This window comes from Geospiza fortis, unplaced genomic scaffold (assembly GCF_000277835.1).
Source record: "Geospiza fortis unplaced genomic scaffold, GeoFor_1.0 scaffold324, whole genome shotgun sequence".
Taxonomy (NCBI): Eukaryota; Metazoa; Chordata; class Aves; order Passeriformes; family Thraupidae; genus Geospiza; species Geospiza fortis.
In genome coordinates this window covers 578,240-605,699 of record NW_005054559.1, presented here as the reverse complement: position 1 = coordinate 605,699, position 27,460 = coordinate 578,240, and the positions used below count along the sequence as shown (strand labels likewise).

General features: G+C 46.6%; 1 protein-coding gene across 4 annotated transcripts in view; it reads left to right on the top strand.

The window, feature by feature from the left end:
* The window catches only part of ATP6V0A1 (ATPase H+ transporting V0 subunit a1), a 29,881-nt gene extending 3,215 nt beyond the window's left edge, over positions 1–26,666 (top strand). The window contains exons 5-21 of one of the 4 annotated variants that reach the window (XM_031064112.1): positions 3,165–3,247; positions 4,911–5,037; positions 6,135–6,217; positions 6,840–6,933; positions 8,218–8,430; positions 9,002–9,152; positions 9,339–9,478; positions 10,873–11,030; positions 11,997–12,087; positions 12,845–12,963; positions 13,229–13,445; positions 14,016–14,123; positions 16,996–17,103; positions 19,415–19,532; positions 20,365–20,536; positions 25,399–25,407; positions 26,014–26,664. In XM_031064112.1, coding sequence (XP_030919972.1) covers positions 3,165–3,247; positions 4,911–5,037; positions 6,135–6,217; positions 6,840–6,933; positions 8,218–8,430; positions 9,002–9,152; positions 9,339–9,478; positions 10,873–11,030; positions 11,997–12,087; positions 12,845–12,963; positions 13,229–13,445; positions 14,016–14,123; positions 16,996–17,103; positions 19,415–19,532; positions 20,365–20,536; positions 25,399–25,407; positions 26,014–26,137 — 2,115 coding nt within the window. In that variant the 3' untranslated portion in view covers positions 26,138–26,664. Of the gene's footprint in view, positions 1–3,143; positions 3,248–4,910; positions 5,038–6,134; positions 6,218–6,839; positions 6,934–8,217; positions 8,431–9,001; positions 9,153–9,338; positions 9,479–10,872; positions 11,031–11,996; positions 12,088–12,844; positions 12,964–13,228; positions 13,446–14,015; positions 14,124–16,995; positions 17,104–17,688; positions 18,064–19,414; positions 19,533–20,364; positions 20,537–25,398 lie in introns of those variants that run through there. The other 3 variants (XM_005429580.2, XM_005429582.2, XM_031064113.1) reach the window with 3 other exon arrangements.
* The last annotated feature ends 794 nt before the right edge of the window (positions 26,667–27,460 follow it).

Here is a 27,460-nt window from a genome sequence, read left to right as displayed (position 1 = left end):
AACCAAGTGCTGAGCATTTCTATATCTAGAATGAATCCCAAACTGGTTTGGGGTGGGAAGGGCCTTAAAGCTCACCCCATCCACCCCCCTGCCATGGGCAGGGACACCTTCTACTAGATCAGGTTGCTCCAAGCCCCATCCAGCCTGGCCTTGTTCATTACTGTCCTCTTTGCCCACTGCTCTTTTCAACTGTGGTGGGATCAAGCTAAATTTAAAGATCAAAATCAATTTTGTAAACAGTCCATGGCAGGTCACCCACAGCCTTACACAAACCAGCCACAGAAAGAGAAGCAGGACATTTCTAAGCTTTCTTAACATTTTTCTGTAGTGATAAAACAGAACACACCAAATAACATGTGCTGCTCTACATAAAAGCAAACAGAACAGCTCACAGGTGATGTTCAGTAAAATGTAAGTGTGGGCAGTTTAAACCTGCCTCAGCTTTCTGTGCTGGGGGGAGCCCAGAGCTGCCTCTGCTCACCCTCCCAGAGTGGCCAACTTCCTCCATGCTGCCCTTGCACAGCACTTTCAACACTTGAAGACTACAATAACTTGTAATTAAGACTGTGTTATTCATAGTAATGAGTTGCACAAGAAATGGCTGACTCTCCAATTCCTTCATGCCTGGCTTTTGCTCTCCAGACTTTGAACACGGTGGGAGGGAGGGTGGCAAAATGTCCCCTTGTTCTTCCTGTGACCATCCCAGCCCAAGCAGCCATTTCTTGTTCCAACACACCATGTTGATGATTATGCTCCTTTTCTCAGTCTTCTTGTCCTTGCTTATGAAGAGCCATATGAGCTGGAGAGATTTCTCTGAGAGCTTTGCCCAGAGTGTGAGCGTAAAAGAAGACTGGAAAAGTAACGGTTAATGGCATGCAGTCCCTTCTTCCTCCCTCTGACTCTTCTGCCATCTGCTTTTCTCTGTTTGCTTTGCATCTGTCACTTCTGTCTGGCTCTGGGTTAATAGATGGTGACATGAATCCTTTTTAGTTCTTGTGAACGTTGATTTTTTGTCCTGTTTGTGACCTGGAAGGGGCTTGAATTGTATGGGTTTGCACTGAGCATCCAGAACTGCCACAGGGCAGGACTGCAATCATCAGTGGAGAAAATGAACCTTTTTGAGATTGAAGGTGCTGATCTGGATGCTGATTGGGGGATCAATAAGCAATTTGAAAATGTTTAATTATGAAAGCTCTTGTATTATGCTTCTTGATTACTGTCATGGAAATGCTTGGGAGATTCCAGTCCTGAACGCCCTCATCCAGTAAAAACTACTCCACAATAACTCTGACATTTCACTCACTGCTGGCAAAAACTCATATTCAAAGCAGATTTCCCAGAATACTGTTTTCCTGCACTGGAACTGGATAGTTCTTCCATTTCCACACAGTCTCAATTTTTTATTTCTATTAAATCCCCCAGTAGTGCTTTAGTTATCCTTCCTGCTGCAGAGCTGCTGGTGCTGTGCCATTTCCTTTCCAGAATTGTTGTGCTCATCAAATCAGAGTTGTTGAGAAATTAATTCAAGAAACATGGAGTTTGTAATGCAAATAATCCTTGCAAAAGGACGTTTTCTTTTAGTTAAACAGTCTAATCCACATTTATTTTAAACTGTTTTGCTTTGTAATTCCATCCCCTCTAAGCAGGACTTGTCCTGAATAAAGGACACAGAACCCAAATGGGCCAAGCTAATTTTAAACATATATAACAAATTCTCTCTCAGGTGAGGCAAGTCCAAAGGTGTCACATTGTCCTTCCTTTTTCATGAGTCATCTGCTAAAATGTGCTGCACATCACAAAATTTACCACAAACAGTGTCTTGGTTACTGGAAATACAATACAAGCCTCTAACAATTGTAACTTACTGTTCTCCAACATCCTGAAATCGAGATGTCAAACAGTCACTGAGATGTTTGGTCTGTGTGTTTCATTTTCAGGTACCAAACTTTCTTATTTTAGTTGTGTTCTCTATGAACTGAATTTCCATTCAGTTTCTGATGTTGCAACAAGTCTCCTTTAAGTTGAAAGGATCAGGAATTCCTGTGTGGCCTCTCCAAGCTGAGTGAAAGGCTCCCTCCCTCATGTAACATCCCAAGCTGCAGCAAGTGTGTGTACAAGCAGTTGAGCTGCTTTTGGTGTCAGCCTTGCAAAAAACTCTCTTGTATATGGCAAACACTTTGATTTGTAGCAGGTAAAGTGCTGGGGAGATTTTCACTCTTGACACAGCCATGGCCCAAATACAGAGACTGGGGCTAAGTCACTGCACTTGCCACAGGTTTTGCAAGGCTGTGCTCTGTGTGTGTGTGGGTGTGATGTGTCCTCGGGTCAAACTCTGCCTTCCAGTGTGATTTAACAAGTTCCCTTGGTGGCTTTGTGGGAGAGGCCTCCTGCATTGCACAGAGGGTAGACTTTGGCCCTCTGGTTGTGCTCAGGAACTGTAATCTTTGGCATTTCGTTTTATAAGCTGCAGAGGTAGAACTAAATGTGAGGTGGGGTTGAACAAGTGTGAAGATGGTGCACAAGAGGATATGATTTGAGCATCCTTGACCTGAATTTCTGACACTTACAAGCCATCTTTCTAAGGATTTTAGCCTGCAAATTGGTTGCAAAGAAGGACAGTCTAAAACTGTCCTGTTTTAGTGCCTTGCTGGCCAAGAGATGAGCCACGTTGCCAGCCTGCTCTGAGCAGTGTTTGTGTCTGATGGTGAACCATAAGGATAAATTAATTTAATATCTGGGGAAATACGTGAGTCAAGTGTGTTTCTCTGGTTTGTGCCATTATAAATGGTTCTTGGGAGCATCACTTGTGTTTAAAACTTGAAATTTTTTTTTGAATTCTGCCTTTCTTCAGACTTATATATCTCCCAACCCCTTTGTTGCAACAATCCTCAAGCCTTTCTTGTGTGGAAGCCCTGCTGAGCCATTCCATTTTTCCTCTTGTTTTTCTCCTTCCATGTGTGATTCTTGCTGTCTTTTCTGTCATCTTGTTCCTCTTTTTGCTGTCTTAAGTTTGCTCTTCCTTTTCTTTGCTTTCCTTTCCTTTCTTCTTTTCTTTCTTTGTCTCCCACAACTATCTCCTGGCTCCTCATTCCCTGCATGCCACTAACTGGTTTCATTAGATATTAATTGATTTGTGAATTCAGGCTGAATTGCATCATCAGCAGATGGCGGATCCAGACCTGTTGGAGGAATCCTCTTCACTCCTGGAGCCGAGTGAGATGGGAAGAGGTGCCCCACTCCGACTCGGGTAATTGCACTTCAGGGTTGCTGGATCAGGGATTATCAGCCCTTGGAAGCACCAATGCTTTGAGCACAGCTGTGGAAATTTTCCACACCAAGCAGATGAAAGCTGATCTAAAACTTGCTGCTGCTCTCTGCTCTTTTCCTGGGGAAAAGGAAATATTCACTTCCCAGTTCATGTTTGTGCTTCACAAGTTTCTCTCTTCAGTTAAGAAACTGTTTCTCTCAATTTTCTCTCTGCACCAAACAGTTAACCCAGTTTGTTCTGTGTGAAGCCTATCTGTTTGTTTCCTCAGACATTCTGAGATCTCAGAGCTTTGTTGAAAGTTGTAGCTACTATGGGCACATAATGGTCTGAAATAACTGTATAGTTCTACATCCTCTTTATCAGCTGCTTCCAGGCTTCCTTGTACGTGTGGAATACTTTATCTGGACATGGGGCTTGGTCCAGTGAGGTCTAAGTATGAGACCAGGACATAGTCACTGGCAGCCATGGCTGCTGTAACCCTTGCAGGGTTACAGGACTGTAGGGCAATGAAGGCTAGAAACTATATATCTAAATGCATTTGTTTCTCCTATAAGCAGTGATTTATATATTTTTAAAGATTATTTTATTCTGTTAAAAAACAGAGCAAGTGCCATAGTGCAGTTGTTTTGCAGTGTGTTACCTCTGTGTATTTAGAGGACCTTCCATTTTGCTTAATACACAGAATTATCAGAATCACTGGGTTGGAAGAGACCTGCAAGATCATCGAGTCCAACCCATTCCCTGACACCTCAACTAAACCCTGGCACCCAGTGCCACATCCAGGCTTTTTTTTAAACACATCCAGGGATGGTGATTCCACCACCTCCCTGGGCAGACCATTCCAGTACTTGATCACTCTTTCTGTAAAAAACTTCTTCCTAATATCCAATCTATATTTCCCTTGTCATAGCTTGAGACTGTGACCTCTCGTTCTGTCAGCTGCTGCCTGGAGAAAGAGACCAACCCCCAGCTGACTACAACTACCCTTCAGGAAGTTGTAGAGAGTGATAAGCTCGCCTCTGAGTCTCCTTTTCTCCAGGCTAAACACCCCCAGCTCCCTCAGCTGTTTCTCACAGGGTTTGTGTTCCAAACCCCTCACCAGCCTTGTTGCCCTCTATTGTGTTTGTGTTGCCTCCAGATGAGGGAAGGAACGATGAATCTGACTCCATGTTCTCAGAAGGCTAATTTATTATTTTATGATACTACATTATATTAAAGAATGCTATAAAAAGGATACTTACAGAAGACTAACAAGATAATAATGGAAACTTGTGGCTCTTTCCAGAGCCCCAATGCAACTTGGCCCTAATTGGCCAAAAAGTCAAAACAATTCACATGAAACCAAGGAAACAATCACCTGTGGGTAAACAATCTCCAAACACATTCCACACGAGCAAAACACAGGAGAAGCAAATCAGATAATTATTGTTTTCCTTTTTCTCTGAGGCTTCTCAGCTTCCTAGGCAAAAAATCCTGGGCGAAGGGATTTTTCAGAAAATACGAATGCGACAGCCCTCCTCAAGAACTAATGTTAAAACAGGCTTTTTATAGCTTTTGGTGTGGTGCCAGCCCCCAGCTGGCAGCTGTGCTGGCTGTGGGGGGGTTCAGGTGCAGCTCCTCAGGCCGTGCTGTCCCCCTGCAGGTTCGTGGCTGGTGTGATCAACCGCGAGCGCATCCCCACCTTCGAGCGGATGCTGTGGCGCGTGTGCCGCGGGAACGTCTTCCTGCGCCAGGCCGAGATCGAGAACCCCCTGGAGGACCCCGTCACGGTAAGGGAGCTTGTCCTGGTTTAGGCCAAATCTGAGAGAAAACCTCCAAAAGGGGGCCCCACATGGCCCCTCCCCGCAACCAGCTAGCTCAGTTAGACATGAGACTTAATCTCAGGGTCGTAGGTTTCAGCCCCACGTTGGGCGCTAAATGTTGTCCTGGTTTAGAGCAAATTTGGGAGAAAACCTCCAAAAGGGGGCCCCACATGGCCCCTCCCCGCAACCAGCTAGCTCAGTTAAAGCATGAGACTCTTAATTTCAGGGTTGTGGGTTTTGAGCCCCACATTGGGTGCCAAATTTTGTCCTGGTTTAGGGCAAATTTGGGAGGAAACCTCCAAAGGGGGCCCCTCCAGGAAGAAAATCCACACAGCCCCTCCCTGCAACCAGCTAGCTCAGTTAAAGCATGAGACTCTTAATCTCAGGGTTGTGGGTTTGAGCTCAGTAACAGCCTCTCTTTCTCATGTGAGGCTGATGTGTTCCCTTGTCCCCCCAGCCACTGGTAGCTGACCTGTGGAATCATCTGTCTGCTAGGACAGACTTTGTTCTTATTGTGCAGAACTTCCTTAAATTGAGGTTACACCTAATGTAATTATTCTTGAAACATTATGTTAAAATTTCCTAAGTAAGGTAGAACAATAACTTGTCAACAAATGCAGGAAAGGGGCCCTGGCTGCCCCCACGGACACAGCTGTGCAAGGAATGTGCCTCTGGTCTCCCTGGGAACCACACTGGTTAAAATCCACTTTTTTTCATCTTCATTCACTCTTTTGGCTTGATTCTGTAGGTGAGCTGACTGCACTAAGTGCTGATAAAATCTTTGTTATTTTTGGAGATCTTACCAGGTTTTCCTATTTACTGCATTGTATAGAATCAATAATGGATAACCTGGGGCATTTTGCTTCAGTGAACACAAATAAAGTGCATGTATTCTGTACTGAGGCTGAGAAAATTGCTCTCCTTGTGACTGTTCAGTGTTAATCAGGAACATTTCTTGACCTTCTGTGCATATCTGAGCTCTGATGGACAGACTCAGTGAGAGGAAAATTAGAATTCTGGTAATTAGCCAATGCTAATTTCTACAATTCTTTCCTTTGTTCTAGGGGGATTACGTGCACAAGTCTGTATTTATCATCTTCTTCCAAGGTGACCAGCTGAAGAACAGAGTCAAGAAGATCTGTGAAGGGTATGAAAGTCTGTAATTGAGAGCTGGGCAGCTCTCAATTATTTGAAACACACTGCCATGACTTTATATCGATATTTCTCAACTCCCTGTTTCACAGTGGCTGCAGGAGCAGATATTAAATGTGCCATAAGTAACTGAAACACATTTTACAGTCACACTTGCCACTCCCCAGCCTGTAATGCTCAAAGTACACAACTGCTGTGCTAGGGAATGCAAAAAACCAAGGCAGTGGTGATTTCTGGGGCAGGCCTGATGGACATCAGTGGGATATTCTCACAGTGGAGACAACAATGACTGCTTCTTTCAGCAGTTGCACTGGTGTGGCAGCATCCCCCCTCAGCTGGATGGCTGCCCAGCCTCATGACAGTGTCTGGAGACACTGGCAGCACAGGGAGCAGAGGATTCTCTCCCACTTCTGTTTTCTTTAGCACTCAGCTTCTGCTTTTGCCTAAAGCATTTCTACTTTTCTGTTTTGACTTATTGGCCCCCTTTGATGTAGGGGCTGGAGCTGTGCTTGGCAGTCTCTGCTGATCAGAAGCTTCTCACAAGGTGCCTCTGGCTCACCCCTGAGTGATTGATTTTCTTTCCATCTCTGTCACTGAGGTGCTTCCCTGTCTTCCAGGTTCCGGGCCTCCCTCTACCCATGCCCAGAAACACCTCAGGAGAGGAAGGAAATGGCTTCTGGTGTCAACACCAGAATTGATGATCTTCAGATGGTAAAATAACTGGGGACAATGACCTTTCTCTATTTTTGGGTTTTTTTATAATGTGGTTGAAACTCATATTGAGAAACTTTGGATCCTGTTAAAACAGGAGGATTTTGCCCCTGTGAGATGACCTTGTTTTCACCTTCAGGTAGCTTGAGACCAGCAGGGCAAGAGAGATGTTTGGGGACTGCTCAGTTGTTTCTATGTCAGGATTTGGGATGGGTGGAGGGCTAAGCAATTTATTATAAACAAATAATTACAGAGAACTCCATACCAGGGAGAAAAGAGGAACTTGTGTACGGAGATCCCATAGAGCACATTGTGTAACTGCCTGCTTCATCTGCAAGTACTTTGAAAACATTTAAACTTTTTTCAAGCTGAGATGCAACAATGCTGACATTAATTTAGCTTTTCCTTTTTCTGCCTGTCTTTATATTTTCACATTGTGCTGTCCTGAAGAGCTTCTGCTTTACAACTAATCTCTTGTGCAGCTGCCTGAGTGTTGGTAAAAATTAATTAGACCCAGATCTCGTGGGTGCCACCTCTGAAATACCTGGTGCTTGCTTCAAGGAAGAAAGGCAATATGTGATAATATAGAAAGATTTAAGAGATTTGAGACAAAAACTGAGAAAAAGTTCAGGAACTAAAAGGAAAAAGGGTTGAATATGACCTACTTATTTGATACAGAAACTGTCTCAAGTGGGGAGTTGTGCAGTGTAGCACACAAAAAGATATTTTAAGATATTTTAAAGACAGGAACTCAGAAGCAATGTAACTGCTGTAAGCTGCATGTGCCTTCTGTCCTCACTTTCCCTGCAATCTAAGACTTTCCACTCTGGAAATCTGACTTGGCCTGAGTTTGATATGTTCCAGTTGGAAAACACCCTCTGTAGGAAACACTTTCTCCTTTTCCCTTCAGTAAACAAGTCTTTCAGGGTAATTAGTGTGTTTTTTCAAGGCAGCACACCCTTTACTTGCAGAACTCTTCTCTGCTCTTTTAACCTGGGTGGAGGTAAAACTGTTCCCTGTGATCTTGGCACAGTGCATTGTTTGAAATAACCACTGAGCTTGGAGCTGGAAGAGGAAAATAATCAGAAAATGTCCCTGGAAAAAGCTCTTAAGCTTTTCAGCAGAGCTAATTACTGTGGGGGCTAATTACTACATCACAGACTGCAGACATGGGGTGGGGGAGCAGGCTGCTGGTTCATCCTCTGTGGGAAAGGCTTCTCTTGTTGGTGCACCTTGATCTTTGGTCCATGATTTGGCCTCATCTTTCTCCTGCTTGTCTGAAAGGTGCTGAACCAAACTGAGGATCACCGGCAGAGGGTTTTGCAGGCAGCTGCTAAAAACATCCGCGTGTGGTTCATCAAAGTGAGGAAGATGAAGGCCATTTACCACACCCTGAACCTGTGCAACATCGATGTGACACAGAAGTGCTTGATTGCTGAAGTGTGGTGTCCTGTTGCTGACCTGGATTCCATCCAGTTTGCTCTCAGGAGAGGCACTGTGAGTAGATGTGCCGCACGGGTTCATTGTTCATTGCCTTTTCTGGTTTTTGAGCCTCTGAGCACCATCCCCTTGGGCTGCTGGAATCACAGAGGACAGCTTATTTAGCATGCAGGAATGATGGCTTAGAGATAAAAGAAGTTACAGATACGTTGTGTGAAGCTTAAAGTTCAGGTGAAGGCTGGAATGGTGAGGATTTTACTGTGTGTGAGGCTTAGTTACCCTGGCTGGGCTCTGTAGTCCTGGTGTCTGGATAGAGGAGCTCTCCAGGATGTTGGCAAACTCACCTTCTGCTCAAATAGTCAAGAGAGTTGAGTTTCTTGAAATCCTTCCACGTGCAAGATTTGTTTTCTTGTCTGTCCTACACAATATTCACCTTTACTCCTGCTGCACAAAGTGGAGAGCAGTGGAATCCTGGCAGCCTTCCTGAGCTGCTGCAGTGTCTCATTGTGCAAGCACACTGCAAACACTCAAGCTTGCAGTTTTCCAAACGGGGACAGCTGTGTTGGACTTCATCCTCCAATGCTCTGAGGGTGGGTTTGCTGATCTTCCCTTTGTTTTTCTCTAACAGGAGCACAGTGGATCCACTGTCCCATCTATTTTAAACAGGATGCAAACCAATCAGACCCCACCCACATACAACAAAACTAACAAGTTTACTTCTGGCTTCCAAAACATTGTTGATGCTTATGGCATTGGGACATATCGGGAAATAAATCCAGGTAAATTCACATGCAGAAAAGTCCAAGACTTCTGTCTCAGTTTTTTTAGTTGTGATGTTTATCTGTATTGCCTGTCCTGTGTGGAAATCTAATGAGAATTCTAGTAGACTTATCAGCTTTCAGTAACAGAGGGGAAGCTGGGGAATTACATTTGCTAAATTGGGAATGTTGTATTTTCCCTTACAGCACCCTATACCATCATCACCTTCCCATTCCTGTTTGCTGTGATGTTTGGGGATTTTGGCCATGGAATCCTGATGACTCTGATTGCTGTCTGGATGGTGGTGAGGGAGAGCAGGATTCTGTCCCAGAAGAGTGACAATGAGGTAAAGTGGCAGATCGTGCTGAGCTCTGCATTTCAAACAAAGAGCTGCAGCTTGGTTTATTCCCATCCTTTTCCCCTTGAATTGACAATGCCCATTACTCCTCCTTCGGAATTTTTGAAGTGGACAAGCTGAGAAGCCTGAAGAGCACACACACACACGCTCTGAGTAGTGTAATTTCATAAAAGTATTGTGATCCCTTGATTTTTCCTTTTGTATATTTATAAGAAATTATTAATTTCAGTTGTCTGAAGGAAATTATTAAGTGTAGTAGGTAAGCTGGCATAAACAAATCACCCCAAATTTAGCTGGATCATAATGGGGTTTAGCCACTGCAAAACTCCCAGTTCCTGTAGTTTATATCCCATCCCTGGTATTTTTCCTATTTGCTGCACAAGGTTGGTTTTGCTGGCTCAGGGCTGACAGGAGCTGAGCCAGAGTTAAGATACACTGGCAGGGCTGGAGGAGACTGGCAGGGTCTGTGCTCCTGGTTCCAAACTCATGCTGCCAGCTGGGAGTTGCATCAGGCTGTGCAGTTTGTCCTCTCCAGCTACTCTGGGTCCCCTGTGGAGATCCATGCTGCCCCTTTATCCTCATTATCTGTGCTGCTCTGCTCCCTCTTGCACCCTTAATCCCTGCCAAGGGGAAACAGAGATTTTGGGCTCTTGGTTCACGTGGCCAATGTTTGTCCCACAACAGACTGATTTCCCTGGTTTTGGCTGTAGGAGTGACCTTCCCTTGTTGATTCTCTGTGTCTTCTACCTCCATCGGGGTCTGGATTGAAGGCACTCGAGACAATGGTTCATGTTCAGACTCAAGTGTGTATTGTGTCTTATCAGTGCTATCAGTTCTTATCTGTTTTTTATCAGTCTCACAGCAGTGAGTTCTGCAGCCCTTCATTAACAAGGCACAAAATGGCCAACAATCTCTTGGTTCAAGATCTTTTAAGGCTAAACTATCCAATTAAGAAATTAGACCTAGATTATTTTCCCTTTTAACTCAATAACTGGTCACTCAAATCTTGCAATGTGGACTTTTCTGTCCAATTACAAAATACCACCCAAACCCATGAAGAAGAAGGAAGAAGAAGGTAAAGAGGAACAACCAGTCTCCTCCCTAAAACCTTCATCTTGCTTCATATTTATTTCTATATTCTAAATCCCCAAACTCTTAAGTTTTCCACCCTGTGGTATTATACACTTCTAACCAACTACACATCTGTAATCCCAATGCTGTTAATCAATTTTGGAAGCCTTCTCCACAGCCTCAGGTCAAATGCCGTGTTCTCTTGTGGGTCAGTGCCTTTCAGCACAGAAAATTTAAAATTCTCGGCATCCAGGCTTCCAACATTCCCTGTTCTCATGGACTTTTTGTTCCTTTTTGGGTTTTTACACCAGATGTTCAACATGGTGTTCAGTGGTCGGTACATCATCCTGCTGATGGGGCTGTTCTCCACCTACACAGGCCTCATCTACAATGACTGCTTCTCCAAATCCCTCAACATGTTTGGTTCCTCCTGGAGTGTCAGGCCCATGTTCAATAAAGCCAACTGGTCGTGAGTAAACCCTTGGTAACTTTGTAGACACAGTGTCTTGGTTTGGAAAGAGAGGTGTCTGCTAAGGAATGCAGGAGCCTCCCCTGAAATGGAGAATGTGAACCTCCTCCCTCTGAATTGCTATCAATTTTAAATTAAGGGGCTCTCAGGCAAAAAATAGGGGAGCAGTGTGGCTCAGCCCTCCTGCAGTGTCAGGGGTGGTTCTGCTGGAGCAGGGATCCTGGAGAAGGGTGCAGTCTTCCTCTGACAGCCCAGGGGAAGAGGCAGCTGCTGTTCCTCTGGGCAATCCAGTGCAGAAGCCCTGCTGGTGTTCCAGAATCTCCAGATTATATCCGGGTAGGAATGCTTGGCTCCTCCCTCTGGGCTCACATCTCCCAATGGGATGCTGTAGTTCTTATCAGCCATGCAGTGACATTCAATAGCTGTTATCAGCAGATGTCTCCCCCAGAGGGAGGATTGGGTGTGGAAGAGATAAGGAAAGCTGCCCACTGAACAGAAGCCAACTGCCATACAGATGGCAAATAGAATGCATCTTGCCTTGCAGTCTGGGACACACAATGAGAAGCAGGTGACTTGTCCTTCCCCATTGTCCTTCCAGATCAGGAAAGCAAAAATTTCTGACCTCTGCCTCAGGTAGATTTGGAAGAGGGATGTAAATATGCCAAGATTCAAAATGGATTTTTTTTTCCCCAGAAGACTTTAAAAGATGCAGTTTCACATCTATTTCCCCATAGACATTTCAAGATTCCTGTCCCCTGCACCTGTTTTCCTTGTGACAGAGTAAAAAGTCAAGAAACAGGATTTTATTCCTTTGGGAAAATCTCTAGAACCATCCAGGTTCTACAACCATGAAGTTCTCTCAGTTTAAGCTATTCCTTGCTCTCACAGGGGAAGATTGTTGTTGGTTTTTACAGAAGGAGGGTGGCATTGCTGTTGTTAATGTTTCATAATCTTGTTTCCAAACAGAGATGCTTTGCTGGAGACCACCCCCCTGCTGCAGCTGGATCCTGCCGTCCCAGGGGTGTTTGGTGGGCCCTACCCCTTTGGCATTGACCCAGTAAGAGCTCCTCCTTCCTCTGCAGGCTTTTGGGCAAAATCCTCTGTGTCAGCAGAAAGAAAAGTACCTGTTCACTGTTCTGTGAAAGATCTTCCAGCCCAGCCATTCCCTTAGCAAGTCCATGCTCCTGAACAATAGAATTCCTACTGAGATGCTGAATTTGGGATAGAGACCCTTGTCCTGAGGTTCATTAAAGGCTGCTTTCTCACTCCTTCTAACTGCAGTGCTTTAATCAAATCTGATTAGCCTTGGAAATCACTTTCTGAAGTTACTTTCTTACCTTGGACAAAGTTGTTAATCCCTTTTTTCAGTCACCCTTAGAAATTTACATTTCCCAGTAATTCTGTCACTTTGTACCTGCCTGCCTCAACACCTCTGCTCTTAACTCAGCTTGTAATATATGACAAACCTTGTGTGGGTTCCACAAAGTGCAGGAAATCAGAGCTGTGTGTAATTGTTCCTTTAAATGGATAATCATATTCTCTCTGTTAAGGATACAGCCTCTTTTCTCCTGCACCTTTGAGGTACCATGAAAGCGGGTTTGATTCCTGCTCAGTGGTGGGCTCAGTTGCTGTCAGGCTGTTCCCAGCTGAAAGCTTGTCTGCTCATTTCCCCAAAATAGGACAAACACATTTTTAAAAACCTGTTTTTTCAGCCTCACACTTCCTGACTTGTTCATACTGTTTAGCTTAAAGGGAGTGTTTTCCTTCTCCTGTTTTCCTTTCCCTGATATCTAACTAGGTGTTGTTTTTCACAGATCTGGAATATTGCCAGCAATAAGCTGGCTTTCCTCAATTCTTTCAAGATGAAGATGTCTGTGATTCTTGGCATTTTCCAGATGCTCTTTGGTGTGGCACTGAGTCTCCTCAACCACATGTAAGTGCTTTGCTCTGGTTTTCTCGTGGTGGGGGCAGTGGAATGGCTTTGGGTGTTGTGTGGTTTGGGATACCTGTCAGCCCTCAGCTCCTGATGGAAGGTGCAGTGCAGTTGTCTCTGGCTGTGTCAGGCAGTTCCTGTGCTCCAGGCCCAGCTGTTGTTGAGCTGCTGGAGCCCCTCCACCCCCTTCACTCTCTTATTAAAAGCTTTTGCCCTAATTCTAACCAAATCTAATATAAATTTTCTTTTTTTTCCTTGCCTGTAGCTATTTTAAGAAGCCACTGAACATATACCTTGGATTTATCCCAGAAATGATTTTCATGTCCTCCCTCTTTGGATACCTTGTTATTCTCATCTTTTACAAGTGGACAGCCTACGATGCTCACACCTCCAAGGAAGCACCCAGCCTCTTAATACACTTTATCAACATGTTTCTGTTCTCCTATGAGGACACCAGTAATAAGATGCTTTATAGTGGGCAGGTGAGTGCTCTTGCTAGGACAGAATCAGAGATGCTTTGTGATACTGGAGTGTTTCATTGTCATAATTGTGAAATCAAGCATGAAACATCTTTCCACTGTGACAGAGCATTTCTGAAGGCTGACACTATGTAATGTTGAAGAAGGAAGGAACAGTCCCTATACCAGGAAATTATATTTGTCTGACCATAAGTCAGCTGTGACTTCAGAACATGTGGATCCTGATTAATTGTGGAAAGCAATTAGGAATATTGTCCTGTGTCTGCAGTGTGATTCCTCTCAGCCTAGCTCAGACACCAACTCTATTTCCTCCCAGCAGTATCAGACATCTGCCAAATTCTCATTTTCTGCAGGATCTTTCAGATTTTTCCCCATTCTAACCCAATCTCAGCATTAGACACTGTGCTCAGTCAGAGGTGGCAGCTGCAGGCATTAAGTACTTAATTGCTGTTCCCAGAAGAGAGGGAGGTAGAGGAGCATCCACATGCTGGGAATTCAGCCATTCTTGCTGGGTTCTGTGTGTGTTTGAGCAGGGGCTGAAGCTGAATCACCTGAGATTTGTGTTTTTTGCAGAAAGGGCTCCAGTGCTTCCTCGTGGTGGTGGCCTTGCTGTGTGTGCCATGGATGCTGGTGGCCAAGCCCCTGGTCCTTCGCCAGCAGTATCTAAGGAGAAAACACTTGGTGGGTGATTCCCTTTTATGTTTTCCATATGAAAACTGTTTATGGTTGAAAAGCTGTGTTCTCCATCCTGAGCTTGGATTCATGGGTTCACACTGCATTGAAACCTGTAAAGTGTTTTTGCATATTCCTGGGATACCAGCAGGTGGGTGTTACAGAGACAGAGTGTTGCCTGCCTGCTTCCCAGATCTGGATCCAGCATCAAACCTGCTTTTAAAAACCCCTTATGTTGGTAATGATCAGAAGAGTGTCTCTGGCTTGGGCTTTGGTAGCTGGTTTAGGAACAGCCTCACTGGCTGCTGGATGCACTTCTGTGGCTGGCAGTGGGAAACAGAGATGGAATTGGCTGGCACATTTCTCAGCTACCTTTGTTAAAGCAGCTTGGATGGTTAAAAGAAAACCACTAAAAGAGATTTAGAGGTGTGAGAGGCTGTGTGCTGGGGTGCTCTGTAGGTTTCCAGCTGTTTCCAGCTGTGTGTGAGATGCAGGAACGTGGCACTGCAGAGAAGTGCGAGCGCTCCCTGCACGCTGCGAGGATGTGCAGCGAGTCAAAGATCAGCTCAGTTACAGACACTCCCTCTCCCTTCTCTGACCACCTTTCATCCTCCCATGTCCCCTCCATTCGTTTCCCTTTCTCTTTTTGTTTTCTTCCTCCTCCCCTCTCTCTTCTTGCATCCATCCTCCCCCAGGAAGGGCAGCCCGAGGAGGCCCAGGGCAGCACGAACGCGCAGGCGCTCGAGGCAGCAGCGGCTGCAACAGTGAGTGCACTTCAAACTCGCCTGATGCATTGCAGATGGGAGTTGGCTTTGTGTCTGGTTCTTATCAAGGGAGCATGGAATATATCTGAATTTCATAAGGGAATGGCAAGTGCACCTTTAGGGTGAAAAACCACTTTCTCTTGGAAAGAGCAAAGTTTAGCCAAATTGATACATTCTGGATGAACACCCAGGGTGGAGGATGGTAGTTGTGCGTGCACAGAGACACTTCCTTGCAGGAGTGCTGCTGAATCCAAACTGCAGAGCAGCACAGGATTTCCTGCTACCACATCCCCCCCTGTTAAATTCCCTTTTTTTCTTCTGCTTGTCTATTTGTTCAAGACAGATTAGGATTCTTCTCAGTGCAGCATTTCTGTTTGCATTACGTGTTTCCAAACACACAGTGGTGTGATGGCCTCCAGCAACTCCATGTCAGTAATCACTGGATTTGTGACACATCTGTCCTGTACACACTTTGACCTGAAATTATTATAAAATGGTTGTGCACAAAAAAAAACTTCTTGGTGGCAGTTGTTTTGACTTACATGTTTCTAAGTTTACAGATGGCTCTTTGCTTCCAAAACTTTCTGCTGAGGATTGTGGCAGCCCCAGAACTTAGTCCTTTCCCCTATTTCAGCTACCTTTTAGTTCTTTCCCCTGTTTCAGCTACTTTTTAGTTCTGAATCTGCCTGGCTGCCTAGGGAGGTGTGAATCTCACTGATTGTGTGAAGCACATCATGCTCTCCAGGTGCCAGGGGTGCTGGGAGGGGACATGTCAGCTGGTTCTCTTGTGACATTGTGGTCTCCTCACAGAAATGTCAGTAATGAAAATGGATCTTTTGTGCAGGATCCATCCAGCATATGAAATACATCTCCATCAGGAAGCTGTGAGGGGAGGCCTTGTGTCAAGGGTGCTTAGAAGGATCAAGTAAACAACTGGAGCTGTTGGAGCTGTGTTTAGGTTGGCTGGGTTACAGGGAATGGCTATGAGTCGAGTGTGAGGGAAAGGCTGCTCAAGTGCAAGTTCACACAGGCTAGAAATACATAAATAGAATATTGACAGCATCACCAGTGACTTGTGGTGTTTCAGAGGTACTGAAAATCCTAATAGAAGCATTGTCTTAGTTGTTAATATGGAGGGGAGTATTAAATTTTATTTCAGAGCATAAACGCCTACCTAATTTGTTTTTAGAAACCTGGCAAAACCTCTAATTCATATCTGGTGTTTTGAGCATATTTATAATTCAGCCTAAAATAAAAGCAGGCTTCTAAGGACAAAGGAGGTGGAAGAACTCAGAGAAGCTGTTCTGCTCTGTGCAAGCACCAGGTCATGGCACCTTCAGCCTCTTTCATCTCATGGGCATCCCTGGACTTCTGCAGTCCAGATGTGGCAAGTCAGGTCACATCCTGTGTCACAGGTGACCCAAGACAGTGCTGAAGCTGGCCACAGGGTTTATTTCTATCTGTGGTGTTGTAGTTTGTCTCTCTTGGGGTCAGACTCAGGGGTCAGTGAGATCTGCTCCCAGTTTCAGCGTTTCAGCTCAGTCTGTGTGTTGTTCTTTCCCCTTTGGAGTCCTGGATGTGCAGCTGAGGGTCAGATGCTGAATGTCAGAACAAATGTCTCTAAAAGGCCCTGCTTGCACAGCATAGAGTTTCCAAGCAGGGGAAGATCTGGTTTTCCATGCAGTGTTGGTGTGCCTGAGGCTGGTGGGAGTAAATGTGTGTGTGTTTGTGTTCAGCTCCATGACCTGCTCCAGCACCCAGCAGTGCTGTGTCCATGCTGGGCAGGATGTGGGGCTAGCAGATGTCCTCTGAGAGATGTGCCTTTATTGTCCTCATGGTTGCAGTTACACTGTAGAAATGTACCAAGGATTCACTCAGACAGACTTTTTTTTTTTTTTTAATTTTTTTCCCCAGCCCCAGCAGAAATCAGCACCTTTCCCATCCAAGCTGGGAAATAGAATTGTACCTGCCTTAATCTGGGCCTTAATATTTTATATTTAATATTTAATATTTTTTTTTCCTCTGTGAGCTGCTGCTGCACATGGAGTCATGAGAAACCTGCACTTTTGCACTAAAACCCAAACAACACTTTGCTCTTTCTTTTCTGCATGTGTCAGGGCACGCACAACTTTGGTGGGATCCGGGTGGGCAATGGCCCAACAGAGGAGGATGCTGAGATCATTCAACATGACCAGTTATCTACCCAGTCTGAGGAGGGGGAAGAGGTAAGCACCTGAGCATCCTCGCTCTCAGGGCACTGCAGGCAGCAGGATGAGCTCACTGGGACTGGATTTATTGTTTCCATGCTGTTTAAACAGCAGCATTCCCAGTGAAGTGTGTTCCTAGCAGTTTTCTCACTCACTGTCTCTTGGTCACTGCCAGGACTCCAGAAAAAAAAAAGCAGCATAATTTGTATATGCTGGGAGATGTGGCTGTGTTTGTCCCCAAAGTGTCACCATCTCAGGGGTGCACAGCACTCCCTGGTGCCACATTTGCTTCTTCCATGCCAGTGGAAATTCAGGAGCTGTATTTCTGCAGCACTGAAATTTTGTTCATATATTCATTTTGACTGCTGGGGGTAATATTAATTACTTCCCTTTCCCCTGGGAGAGGAGAAAACCAGTGGATCTCAGATAGTTGGGGTTTTTTCTGATGTTTCTGATGCCTCTGAAGGACTGCAGCAGATCCTGCCTCTGCAGTGCATGGGATGTGTTACTGCTTTCTGTGGCCTGCCTAGGAGGGAATTGCTGAATGTGTTCATGATTCATGTGATCAAAACACTGCACTAAATGTAAATTTGTGTTTTCAAGCCTACAGAAGACGAGGTGGTAAGAGCACAGCAGCTTTGCCTTCATGTGTACCTGGGCCATTTCCCATGGGTGTAAAACGTGCTGAATGGAATTTGTTATGTCACAGCATCTTGTTTTCCAAAAGATCTTGCTGTTTTCATGTTACAGGCCATTTTTAATTCATACACACATACATCCACAGACTTTTAATGACTTCATCTATACAGCTTGTCTGTCTGATCCCCTGTCTGCAGATTGTTCCCAGTTACCTGGGAAACTGTTCAGCTGGAGGTCTGAAACTGAAAAGTTTTCACTTTTGAGCCTCCAAAGAAGCTGTTTTATGTTGTGGCTTTCTTAATTCTGTGTTGCAGCAAACTGTTGGAAGAGATTTCTTCCCACAAACTGTCTGCCACGTTAAGGATGATGCTGGTTGACCCAGAGAGCAAATGCAGCACAACCAGTCCAGTTTCATGTAGTTCAAGAAACTGAACTGGCCAGAGGCTTTGTGTAGAAGAGAAACTCCATTCTGAGAAACTGCTCATTCTCTCAAACTGCACTTGTAACAAGTATTAAAAAAGTGGGAGGTTAATACTGATGCAGGATTGAGTGTAGGTTTCAGCACTATCAGGTAACCAATTTTACTACAAAAAAAACCCAAAAAACAACAAAAACAAAAACAAATTGCATGAAATCAGAACAGCTTGACCAGGGCACTGCTGCTGAAAATTGTGCTGAGAGTGGTTTGCTCAGAGCTCTGCTGTGCACAGGCCTGTGTGGAATGGGGTTCCTGTTCTGGTGTTTCCCTGAAAATGTGTCAGCCCACAAGGTCTGTCCCACAGCAATCCCAGTGCTCCCACTCCTGCCTCAGTGGCTGCTCTCTCTGGCAGTTGCACTCAGCTTTGAAAGGTCATTGTTTAAACATTTCCCACATTCCCTCCTGTGTCCAGAGCTGGAACTGGTGGCTGGGGCAGCTTTTAGTGAAGAACTTCACATCTCATGTTCTGTGGAGAAAGGATTAGGATTTTGACAGCTAATTTAACTGAATTGTTTGAAATACTTAGTGCCTTGGATGTACTAGGGGAGAATTAAGAATATAAATAGCTTTGTGTGCATGCCTAGAGAATTAGTCACTGGATGTATTTAAAACATCATGTTCACTTAAATCTGAGTAGTTTCTGAAGCATGGATTAAATCCAAACTGCAGGGAATGCTTTCCCAAGCTGCAGGATAAGAAACTGCCCTACATGGCAGACTTCTTGTAAATTCCTTTATTATTACAGAAAATTACCAAAGCACAGAGGCTTTGCCAGTGAATGGTACACAGATGTGACTTCTTCAGGGTAGCTTCGTGCATTATTTTTGCTTTCAAAAAGGGCAGGTTCATGTCTTGCAGAATGCTCCTGTAGCAGAGGCACACACAGCACAGCTTGGGGCGCTGCCTCCCTCCTGCAGGGAATGCACACCAGCACCACCTTCTGCTGAACAGTCTTTTCCTGGCTAAGCCCATGGATGAATTTGGAATATCTGACTATAAGAAAACAATATTCACATCACAGCATTTGTCATTCTGCAAAACCTGTCAAGACAAGGTCCATGTTTTGTTTGTGGCCCTGGCGTGCTAAACCAGGAGAAGACAGTGTCAGTGTGCAGTGTCACACACAGTGTCCCTGGTGACAGCAGCAGTCCCCCTGCCCCTGTCCCCACCCAGCCCTTGCTCCCAGCTCCCCTCTCCTCTGTTCCTTTGCAGTTTGACTTTGGGGACACCGTGGTGTACCAGGCCATCCACACCATCGAGTACTGCCTGGGCTGCATCTCCAACACGGCCTCCTACCTGCGCCTCTGGGCCCTCAGCCTGGCCCACGCACGTGAGTGTCCCTCAGGGAGCTGGGCTGGCTGTCTGTCTGTCTGTCTGTCAGGCCTCCCAGGGCTCCCCTGGCACACTGCTGGCCGTGCATTTATTACTAATCAAAGCTTCTCTCATGTTGGTGAAGGAGAGAGAATGATGCATCTGATTCCTTCCATATCAAAGGCTGAATAATTACTTTATTATACTATTATTATACTGTTGTTATTATTATACTATATTATATACATTTATTCTACTATATTATATACATTATATACATTTCTAAACTGAATCTGCCAAGCACTCACTCTGCACACACTGCACAGAATCTCGTGGCTGTCAGTGACAGTCCTGACACACACACACACACACACCTGGCCCTGACAGGCCAAGGAAACAAAACACCATCACTGTGGGTAAATAATCCCCATATTGCATTCTACTTTGGCACAGCAAGTAAGGCAAGAATTGTGTTTTCCCTTTCTCTGAGGTTCAGAGAATGTGAATCTCAGAAATCCTTGGGAAGAATTGTGCCTTGCTTTTCTCTGTGAAATGTGGCAACATGCATTACCCAGGAGCAGTGAGCTCCACACACCAGGATCTGCACCCACAGCTCTGCTGAGTGGGAGGAATGGAGTTAAAATCACAGAATAAAGCAAAGAGCTGCTGAGCAAGGACTCTGCCCTGCCCTGTGTGGCAGCTGGAGGCAATGTCCTGACACACTTGGCTGCAAAAGCTCTTGTCCCTCAGTTTCCACCTCATTGTAGCAGGGCTTTGCTTGACTTTAGTTTTTCCTTTACCAGTGAACACCCCCTGTCCTGCTGACCTGATCCTCTCCCCTTTCTCTGCAGAGCTCTCAGAGGTGCTCTGGACCATGGTGATCCACATTGGCCTCAGCGTGAGGAGCCTGGGGGGAGGCTTGGGCCTCTTCTTCATCTTTGCAGCTTTTGCCACGCTGACAGTGGCCATTCTGCTGGTCATGGAGGGGCTCTCAGCCTTCCTGCACGCTCTGCGCTTGCACTGGTGAGTTGCTGGCACGTCCAGAGACCTGGGCAGCTCCTCGTAACAAGAAAACTGATGTCACCTGTACTGTGCAGAAATGCCGTCTTCTAGAAGGCAGGAAGTCTTAGAAAGGGTCAGATTTCAATTCTGTTTGTAGTAAAACACCTCCCCCCAGTTGTTGTTTAAAGTTTTATAGCTCTGCTTAGAAATAAGCACTAAAAAGTGAAAGCCTAGGGCCCAAAGCTTTGGGACCAGGGGCTGGGGGGGCTGTGCTGGCTGGAGCAGTGTGCTTTGTGGCTTTCAGCAGAACTTTCTTGTTCCATTTGTTGGTCTTTCCCCTGTTTCCTGTGTTTGTTGTTGTTTGTGTGCAGTAGCCACTGACTGCAGGTTCCTCCTTGTGCTCCTGTTCATGGCTGCAGAACCTTGCCCTGGACAGGAGTGGCTCTGCCTTCTGCCCTTGGGGTACTTTGGGATGGTTGCAAGTTTTTGCTGGTCTTGCTTTTAGAATTTGCTTTTGCAGGCCCTTTCCTGTCATCATTAAGCTCCTGTGTATGCAGCCAGCAAAGCAGAAGGAATTACTCTGCTCCCAAGTATGGAAAATATTCGAGAGTTTTTTGTCTAATCCATGTTTAAGAGCACTCATTGTTCCACTTCAGATTCCCTCTTAGTGCACTGGTGGGATCAGAGGAGCAACTGGGAGTAGGATTTTTCTCAGCATGAAATGTAGGAGAGTCTGTGCCTCTCTGGGGTTCAGCTGCTGATTTCCTGGGGCAGGGGGGGTTGTGAGAGCAAAGGGAAGTCTCTGAATATCACAAGAAATACTCTTGTCGTGCTTAAATGGGAAGAAAAAGTTGGGAGCACTCTCTGCAAGTAATTCTGTAAGTGCAAAAGGAAGCAAGTGCCTCTAAAAAACAACAAAAAAAAAGGCAAGAGAAAATGAGCCTTTTTGCACTTTTCCCCTGCTTGTGAGGAAGGGAAGGAAAACTTTGGCCTTTTGCCCTCTGCCTTGGCAGCTAGTGAGGTGCAGGCTGGGGGTGCAGGGTGGAGTGTCCAGGGGGTGCAGAATGGAGGCTCCTGGCTCCTGGGGGTGCGCAGGCTGGGGGGTCCTGGTCCACCTCTGTGTCTCTGTAGCCAAATGAGCCAAGCTGATGCTGGGGTGAAGCCATCGTGTGCTGAGGGAGCTGGGGGGGCACTCGTGGAAATGGCTGCTGGATGGTGGCTCTGTGCTTCCTGGCATCCAGCCTGAGCCCTGCACAGCAGTCACTGCAGAGCTCCCTCATCCTGTCCCTGCTGTCACAGTGACAGCAGGAGCTCCCCAGACCCTGCTGGGCACTGAGGGCAGTCCAGGAGGAGCAGAGGGCAGCAGTGCTGTAACTCCACATCTGGTGGGTTTGCTCTGTAATTCCTTGAGGATTAGAGGATTTCCAGGCCATTTCTAAGCAGCAGCAGGGGAACAGCTCCGAGCAGCTGCTCTAGACAGGCTCCATGGAGCAGAAAACACATTTCTGGGGAGGTTCCTGTCATGTGTTAATCACAAACTGCACTGATATGGCTCAGGCACCTGGAACAGGTGTGAGCTGGAGGTAATGGTTCACATTTCCCTAAAGGGCCATTGAAAAACCATCTGTGTGTGTGAGTGAAATGGCAAACAGGCAAAGCCAGGGCAGCAGCAGTGAGAGCAGGGATCACTCTGCCTGTGCAGGGCAGCTGTGGGACTGGAGTGCTTGACAAAGTCCTGTTTCCCCTAAACATTAGTTTCAAACCTTCAAGCCTTTCGTGCACAGGCTCTGAGAGAAAAATCTGTTCAGGCTCAGAGGCCAAAAAGCAAGCTGAAGGTTCTATTTCAGACTGCAAGTGATCTGCTGAAATGATTTTGAGGTTGCTGGGTGTTGGTTATCAGAGGGAGGCACCTGCAGTGGTTCCAAAGAGCACACTGTTCACATTCCTTTGTGCTCTTGAACTGAAAACAGGGTGTTCCAATGGCAGGTGCTCCCTTTTTAGGAAGAGGAAGGAAGAGTGGAGGTCAGATACAGCTGTCCTGGGAGGAGCAGATGGGAATTTCTGGCTGTGAGGGAACCGTCACCTATCAGGAATTTGAGGTGTGGGTGGTTCAGCCTTCCTGGAAAGGAGGAGGAATTGAGAATGTGTTTTACTGGTCAGGGAATTCACAGGTTGTTCCACACGCTGTGCCTGGCAGTCCCAAATGAGGGAGGTTTATTTTGTGCTTTTTCAGAGTGCATTCTTTGAGCAGGTTGGGCTTTTCAGGCTGTTCTGGGGTGGAGGCAGCCCTCTGGATTGCTGCCAGGATTGCAGGGTGTGAATTTGGGCTGCACTGCAGCTCTGTACGTGTCTCAGCTGTCATGCTGTCAGCTTCTTTTGCTGTAACCCTTCTGAAATACATCACCCTTCTGAAATACATCACCCTTCTGAAATACTCAACCTTTCCATTTCTTGCTTTTCAGTGATGTAGTTCAACATGAACATGCAGATTAAAGCAGTTTCTCCCTTTTTAAGCTACTCACCTCTTCTAATGTGAGCCAGAACAGACTGTGCCCAAAAGAAAAGGTTTCTAACTATTCAGGGTGCTGTTCCTGAGAGGTGTGGGTGTGTTGGAGCTGCATCCCTCTCTCAGTCCAGTCAGTAGGAGTTCTGGAGTCCAGCTGCTCACCCACCTGCCAGGATTTGATTTTCCTTTGTAAATATCCTGAGCCAGGACTCACCTGCAGGATGGAATATCCCAGGCACAGATATGGTACCTCTGCTCTTTTTGGGAAGGAGTAACTGCAGCAGTCTCTGCACAGACACCCCAGTGGGTTCTGGCTGTCAGGTGTGCCACCCTTGAGCTGTGCCTGGTTTACACCTGACCCCAAGCTCTGGCACCTTCAGGGACACAAACACAGAGTGGGAATTTGCAGTTGTACTGAGTGACAGTTGCCTTTTTTGTCTCCTAATTTTGTCTTTTTAGGAGACTTTTGTCTCCTACTCATGAGACTGTGTGGTGTTCACAAGGGTCCCAGGACGAGGGAAGAGATGAGAATCTTGACTCCTTCAGAAGGCTGATTTATTATTTTATGATAGATATTATATGAAAAGAAAATTATATACTAAAACTATACTAAAAGAATAGAAGAAAAAGATTTCACCAGAAGGCTTGAAAGGAAAGGAATGATAATAAAATCTTGTGACTGACCAGACAGTCCAAGACAGTCAGACTGTGATTGGTCATCAAGTCAAAACAACCACATGACACCAATCAAAGATGTGCCTGTTGCATTCCACAGCAGCAGATAATTATTGTTTTTCTTTTCCTCTGAGGCTTTTCAGCTTCTCAGGAGAAAAAATCCTAATGAAAGGATTTCTCATAAAATATGTCTGTGACAGGACTGAGGCTGCCTGGTTTGCCAGTGTCAGTGCCCTGACTCTGTGGGGTTGGAAAGAATGACAGCCTGACAAACACTGACATTATTAATGCAAAAAGCTGCAGAGAGGCTCTCCTGGGCTGTTTGCTGACAATGCCAGTGTCTGTAAATTCTCTGCAGAACTGATGTGAGGCACACAGAGGGCTCAGCAGTAAACTGGGACACGAAACAGGCAGTGAGCCTGACGACAGCAGTGCTTCCTGCTGGGTTCTGGGTGTTCTGGAGACACAGAAAACCCCCCTGACCATCCACACTGATTATTTAAATACACTTTTCTGGCAAGTTTTCTAACCTTAGAGCAGCCTCTCTCCCAGTGTCAGGCCTCCAGTTGTAGCCAGTTGTAGTGGAATGTCCAAAGGGAGGGTTTGGATGCTGAGGCCAGCTGGAATTGTGAATCATCGGGGTTACAGTGAGCTTGGGTGACTCACAGATCTCAACCCTCTGCCTCTCATTTCCCTTTGCTTACAGAACAGTTACTTAGTCACAGGATACTTATGGAGATTATCAGGGTTCCTGAAAAACTGGAGCATGTTGGCACAGAGCCCTTCCTCCCACATGGAAAATCCTGCTCATCCTGGGGATCCCTTGGCCTGGGAGGCAGCAGAAGATACAGGCTGAAGCTGGTTTTCCTGAGCATTTCCCTCCTGGGCTCTGTGGGGAAATCACTTTTTGCTAGCTGAATCCAGCAGCTCTGGAGTTTGCCATGATTCCCCGTTTGGGGAAAAATCATTCCAGTTTGCCATGATTCCCCATTTGGGGAAAAATAATTCAAGTTTGTCTTTTTTTTCTGGAAAAAAAACCTTCTCCTGAACTGTGTTAAAGGCTCCCCAGTTTGCTGTCACTTGCTGCCTGCAGGGATTTTGTGCAGTGGAAAATGTCTGTGAAGCCTGGGCTTGTTTTTGCTGGGAATCAGGGGATTGGTTTTCCCCGTCCCTATTTGGCTGTCACTGACTATTGGTCAGTTCTCTGGAATAATTCTTTTTTTTTCCTGGAGTTCATTAGGGGCAGCAGCAAATGGGGCTGAGCTAACGCTCGGCTGGAGCTGGCGAGCATGTCCCAGTGCAAATGTGCTGCAGGGAATCAACAGAAATGCCTGTGGGGAGGCTGAGCTCAGTGTCACATGGCTGAGGCTTGTGCTGATGAAAAAGGGAACTTCAGCAGCTGCTGGAGAAAATGCTGTCTCTGCTCCCTGTGCTTCCTGGGACACTGGGGTCAAGGCCAGCCTTCTGTTCCTGTTGCCATTTTTTGTCCCTGAGGGTGGGATTGGAGTCTCTGGGCAGCTCCATGCATAGATGGGGGGGTTGTGCCAAAAGATAAATTATGTTATAATACCTCCTTTTCTCCTTAAAGCTTTTTTAGTCAGTAATCCTACTTTTAATGGAGTAGGATTACTACTCCCTACTTCTAATTGTTCCTGTTGAGAGCTGCCTTCCTAATGAGTAATCACTCTTCTGTCTCTTGCAGGATTGAATTCCAGAACAAGTTCTACACTGGCACTGGGTTCAAGTTTCTCCCTTTCTCCTTTGACATCATCCGTGAGGGGCGGTTTGATGACTGAGGCCCCCCACTCCAGCAGTGTGAAATGTTGTGTGTGTGTGTGTGTGTGTGAGACCCCAGCACCAAGGGTGTGGCTGTCCCCTCCTTGTGTGTGTAGTGACAATAATTTATTGTGCAGCACCCCTGAGCGTTACCATGGCACCCCAAAGCCAAAAGCTTTGACGTTCTGGGGTAACAACACTGGATCACAGAAACTTTTGGTTCTTTCCGTTTACTCCCAAAGGTACCAAGTGCATGAGGTGTCTGTTTGGTGTGCAGTCGTGTGCTCCCTGTGTTGTGCTTTCCTTGGCAGCTGATCAGGGCAGAAAAGAAACGGCAGCTGTGCTGAGGGGACAAAAGAGCACATGGAGAAAAGGCCCAAGGAGCAAAGAGTGAGGGGCTGTTCCCCTCTCACTGCTGGAGGCAGTGGTGAGGAGCCCTCAGCTGCCTGACTGGCTTGGGGCAGGATGGGGAGGGACGAGCCCTGGTGCAGACTGTCACTGGCCACTGGCAGTGACATTTCTGGGGCTTTCTGGTTTGAACCCAGAGCCCTCGAGGCACATCAGATAGTGCCTGTGTGTGCTTGGCATTGCTGGAGGCAGCTTTTGCTCAGGTGGATGTACCAGTGACTCACACTGTCCTGTGCACTCTCTGGGGAGCCCTTTGAGGGAGAGCAGTGGCCCCATCTTGCCAAAACAGCTCCATGGCAGGGGGGTCTCTGTGGTGTGTCCCTGCATTAGCTGTTGCTTTCTTTCCTCTCTGAGCTGTCCATATTTCCTTGCACTCCTCAACTCGATGTAGCTGTAGCAGCAGTGGGTGTGTCAGTGCTGTGTGTGACTGTCGTGTTCCATCCCTGCAGTGGAGCTGGGTGTTTGTGTAAGAACAGATTCGAACAGTAACAAGACTCATTAACCTGGAATCAAGGAGGAAATGTCTCAAGGTGCCAGGCTGCTTAAAATTAGGTGAGAATGTTATGTGTACTGCAGTGCTGTGCAGTGGGGCACAGGGACCCTTGTGCTGCACCTGGGCAGGCCCTGGGCACTGGAGGATGTGCTGGGCATTCACAGAGGTGTCTGCAGACTGAAGGGTGAAATCAAAGCGTGGCTGCAGGTGGAGCTTTGACAGGAGTCCTGCTGTGTTCTGCTGCCTGGATGAAACACGTTGCTGTATAAATTAAATGAACTCCACAACAAACACTGTGGCCTGTTTTCTGCTGAGGGGGCTCAGGGGCAGCCCCTCATCCCTGACCTACCCAGAGCTGCTGGGGACAGCTGGGACTTCAAGCATTTCTGTCCAGGATCTTGTCACCTCCCTGACCAGAACCACGGGGTGGGCAGGGCTGGTTTGTACAGCAGGACCAGCGTGACCCTGGGCTGTGATGCCTCTGTGCTTATCGAGTGATAGATATCCTGAGCAAAGACCAAGCCGAGGCCATTTATCCCAGGGCCGTTTATCCTGAGGCCTCCTGCCCTCCCTGACAGACCCAAAAAAGTGAAACAAGTTTTTTTTGTTTAACCCGGGTGCTGTGGGTTCCATTCCACGGGCAGTGGGGTAACACTGCGTGCCCGGGGCTGTGCCCTGCTCCTGCTTTCCCCGCTCCCCCCGAGGGCTGTGTTTACTCAACCCCTTCCTGCCGGACAGGGTATTTATTTCCACATGTGCGGGAGCAGCGGAAGGGAGGGTTCTGCAGGGTTTTGGCCGCGGTGTTGCTCGTGTCGGTGTGTTTCCCATCTCCCGATCTCTCCTTGAGGGGGAGAAGCGGCACTGAGCTGTGGCCCAGCCTCCCGCTCCTCTTGGACGAGGAACCGGCTTCCCGCGGGTCTGGGGGATGCTTTTCCTGCAGCTGGAGGCAGCAGGGGGCTGGGGAAATATTCTCTGTCCCCTTTCACCATTCTCCCGTGCAATCACAGCATTTCTGCCCCTTTCCATGGCTCTGGGCTCACAGGCGCAGCCCTGGAGCTGGCAGGACCCCCCGGCCCGCCGTGGGGTG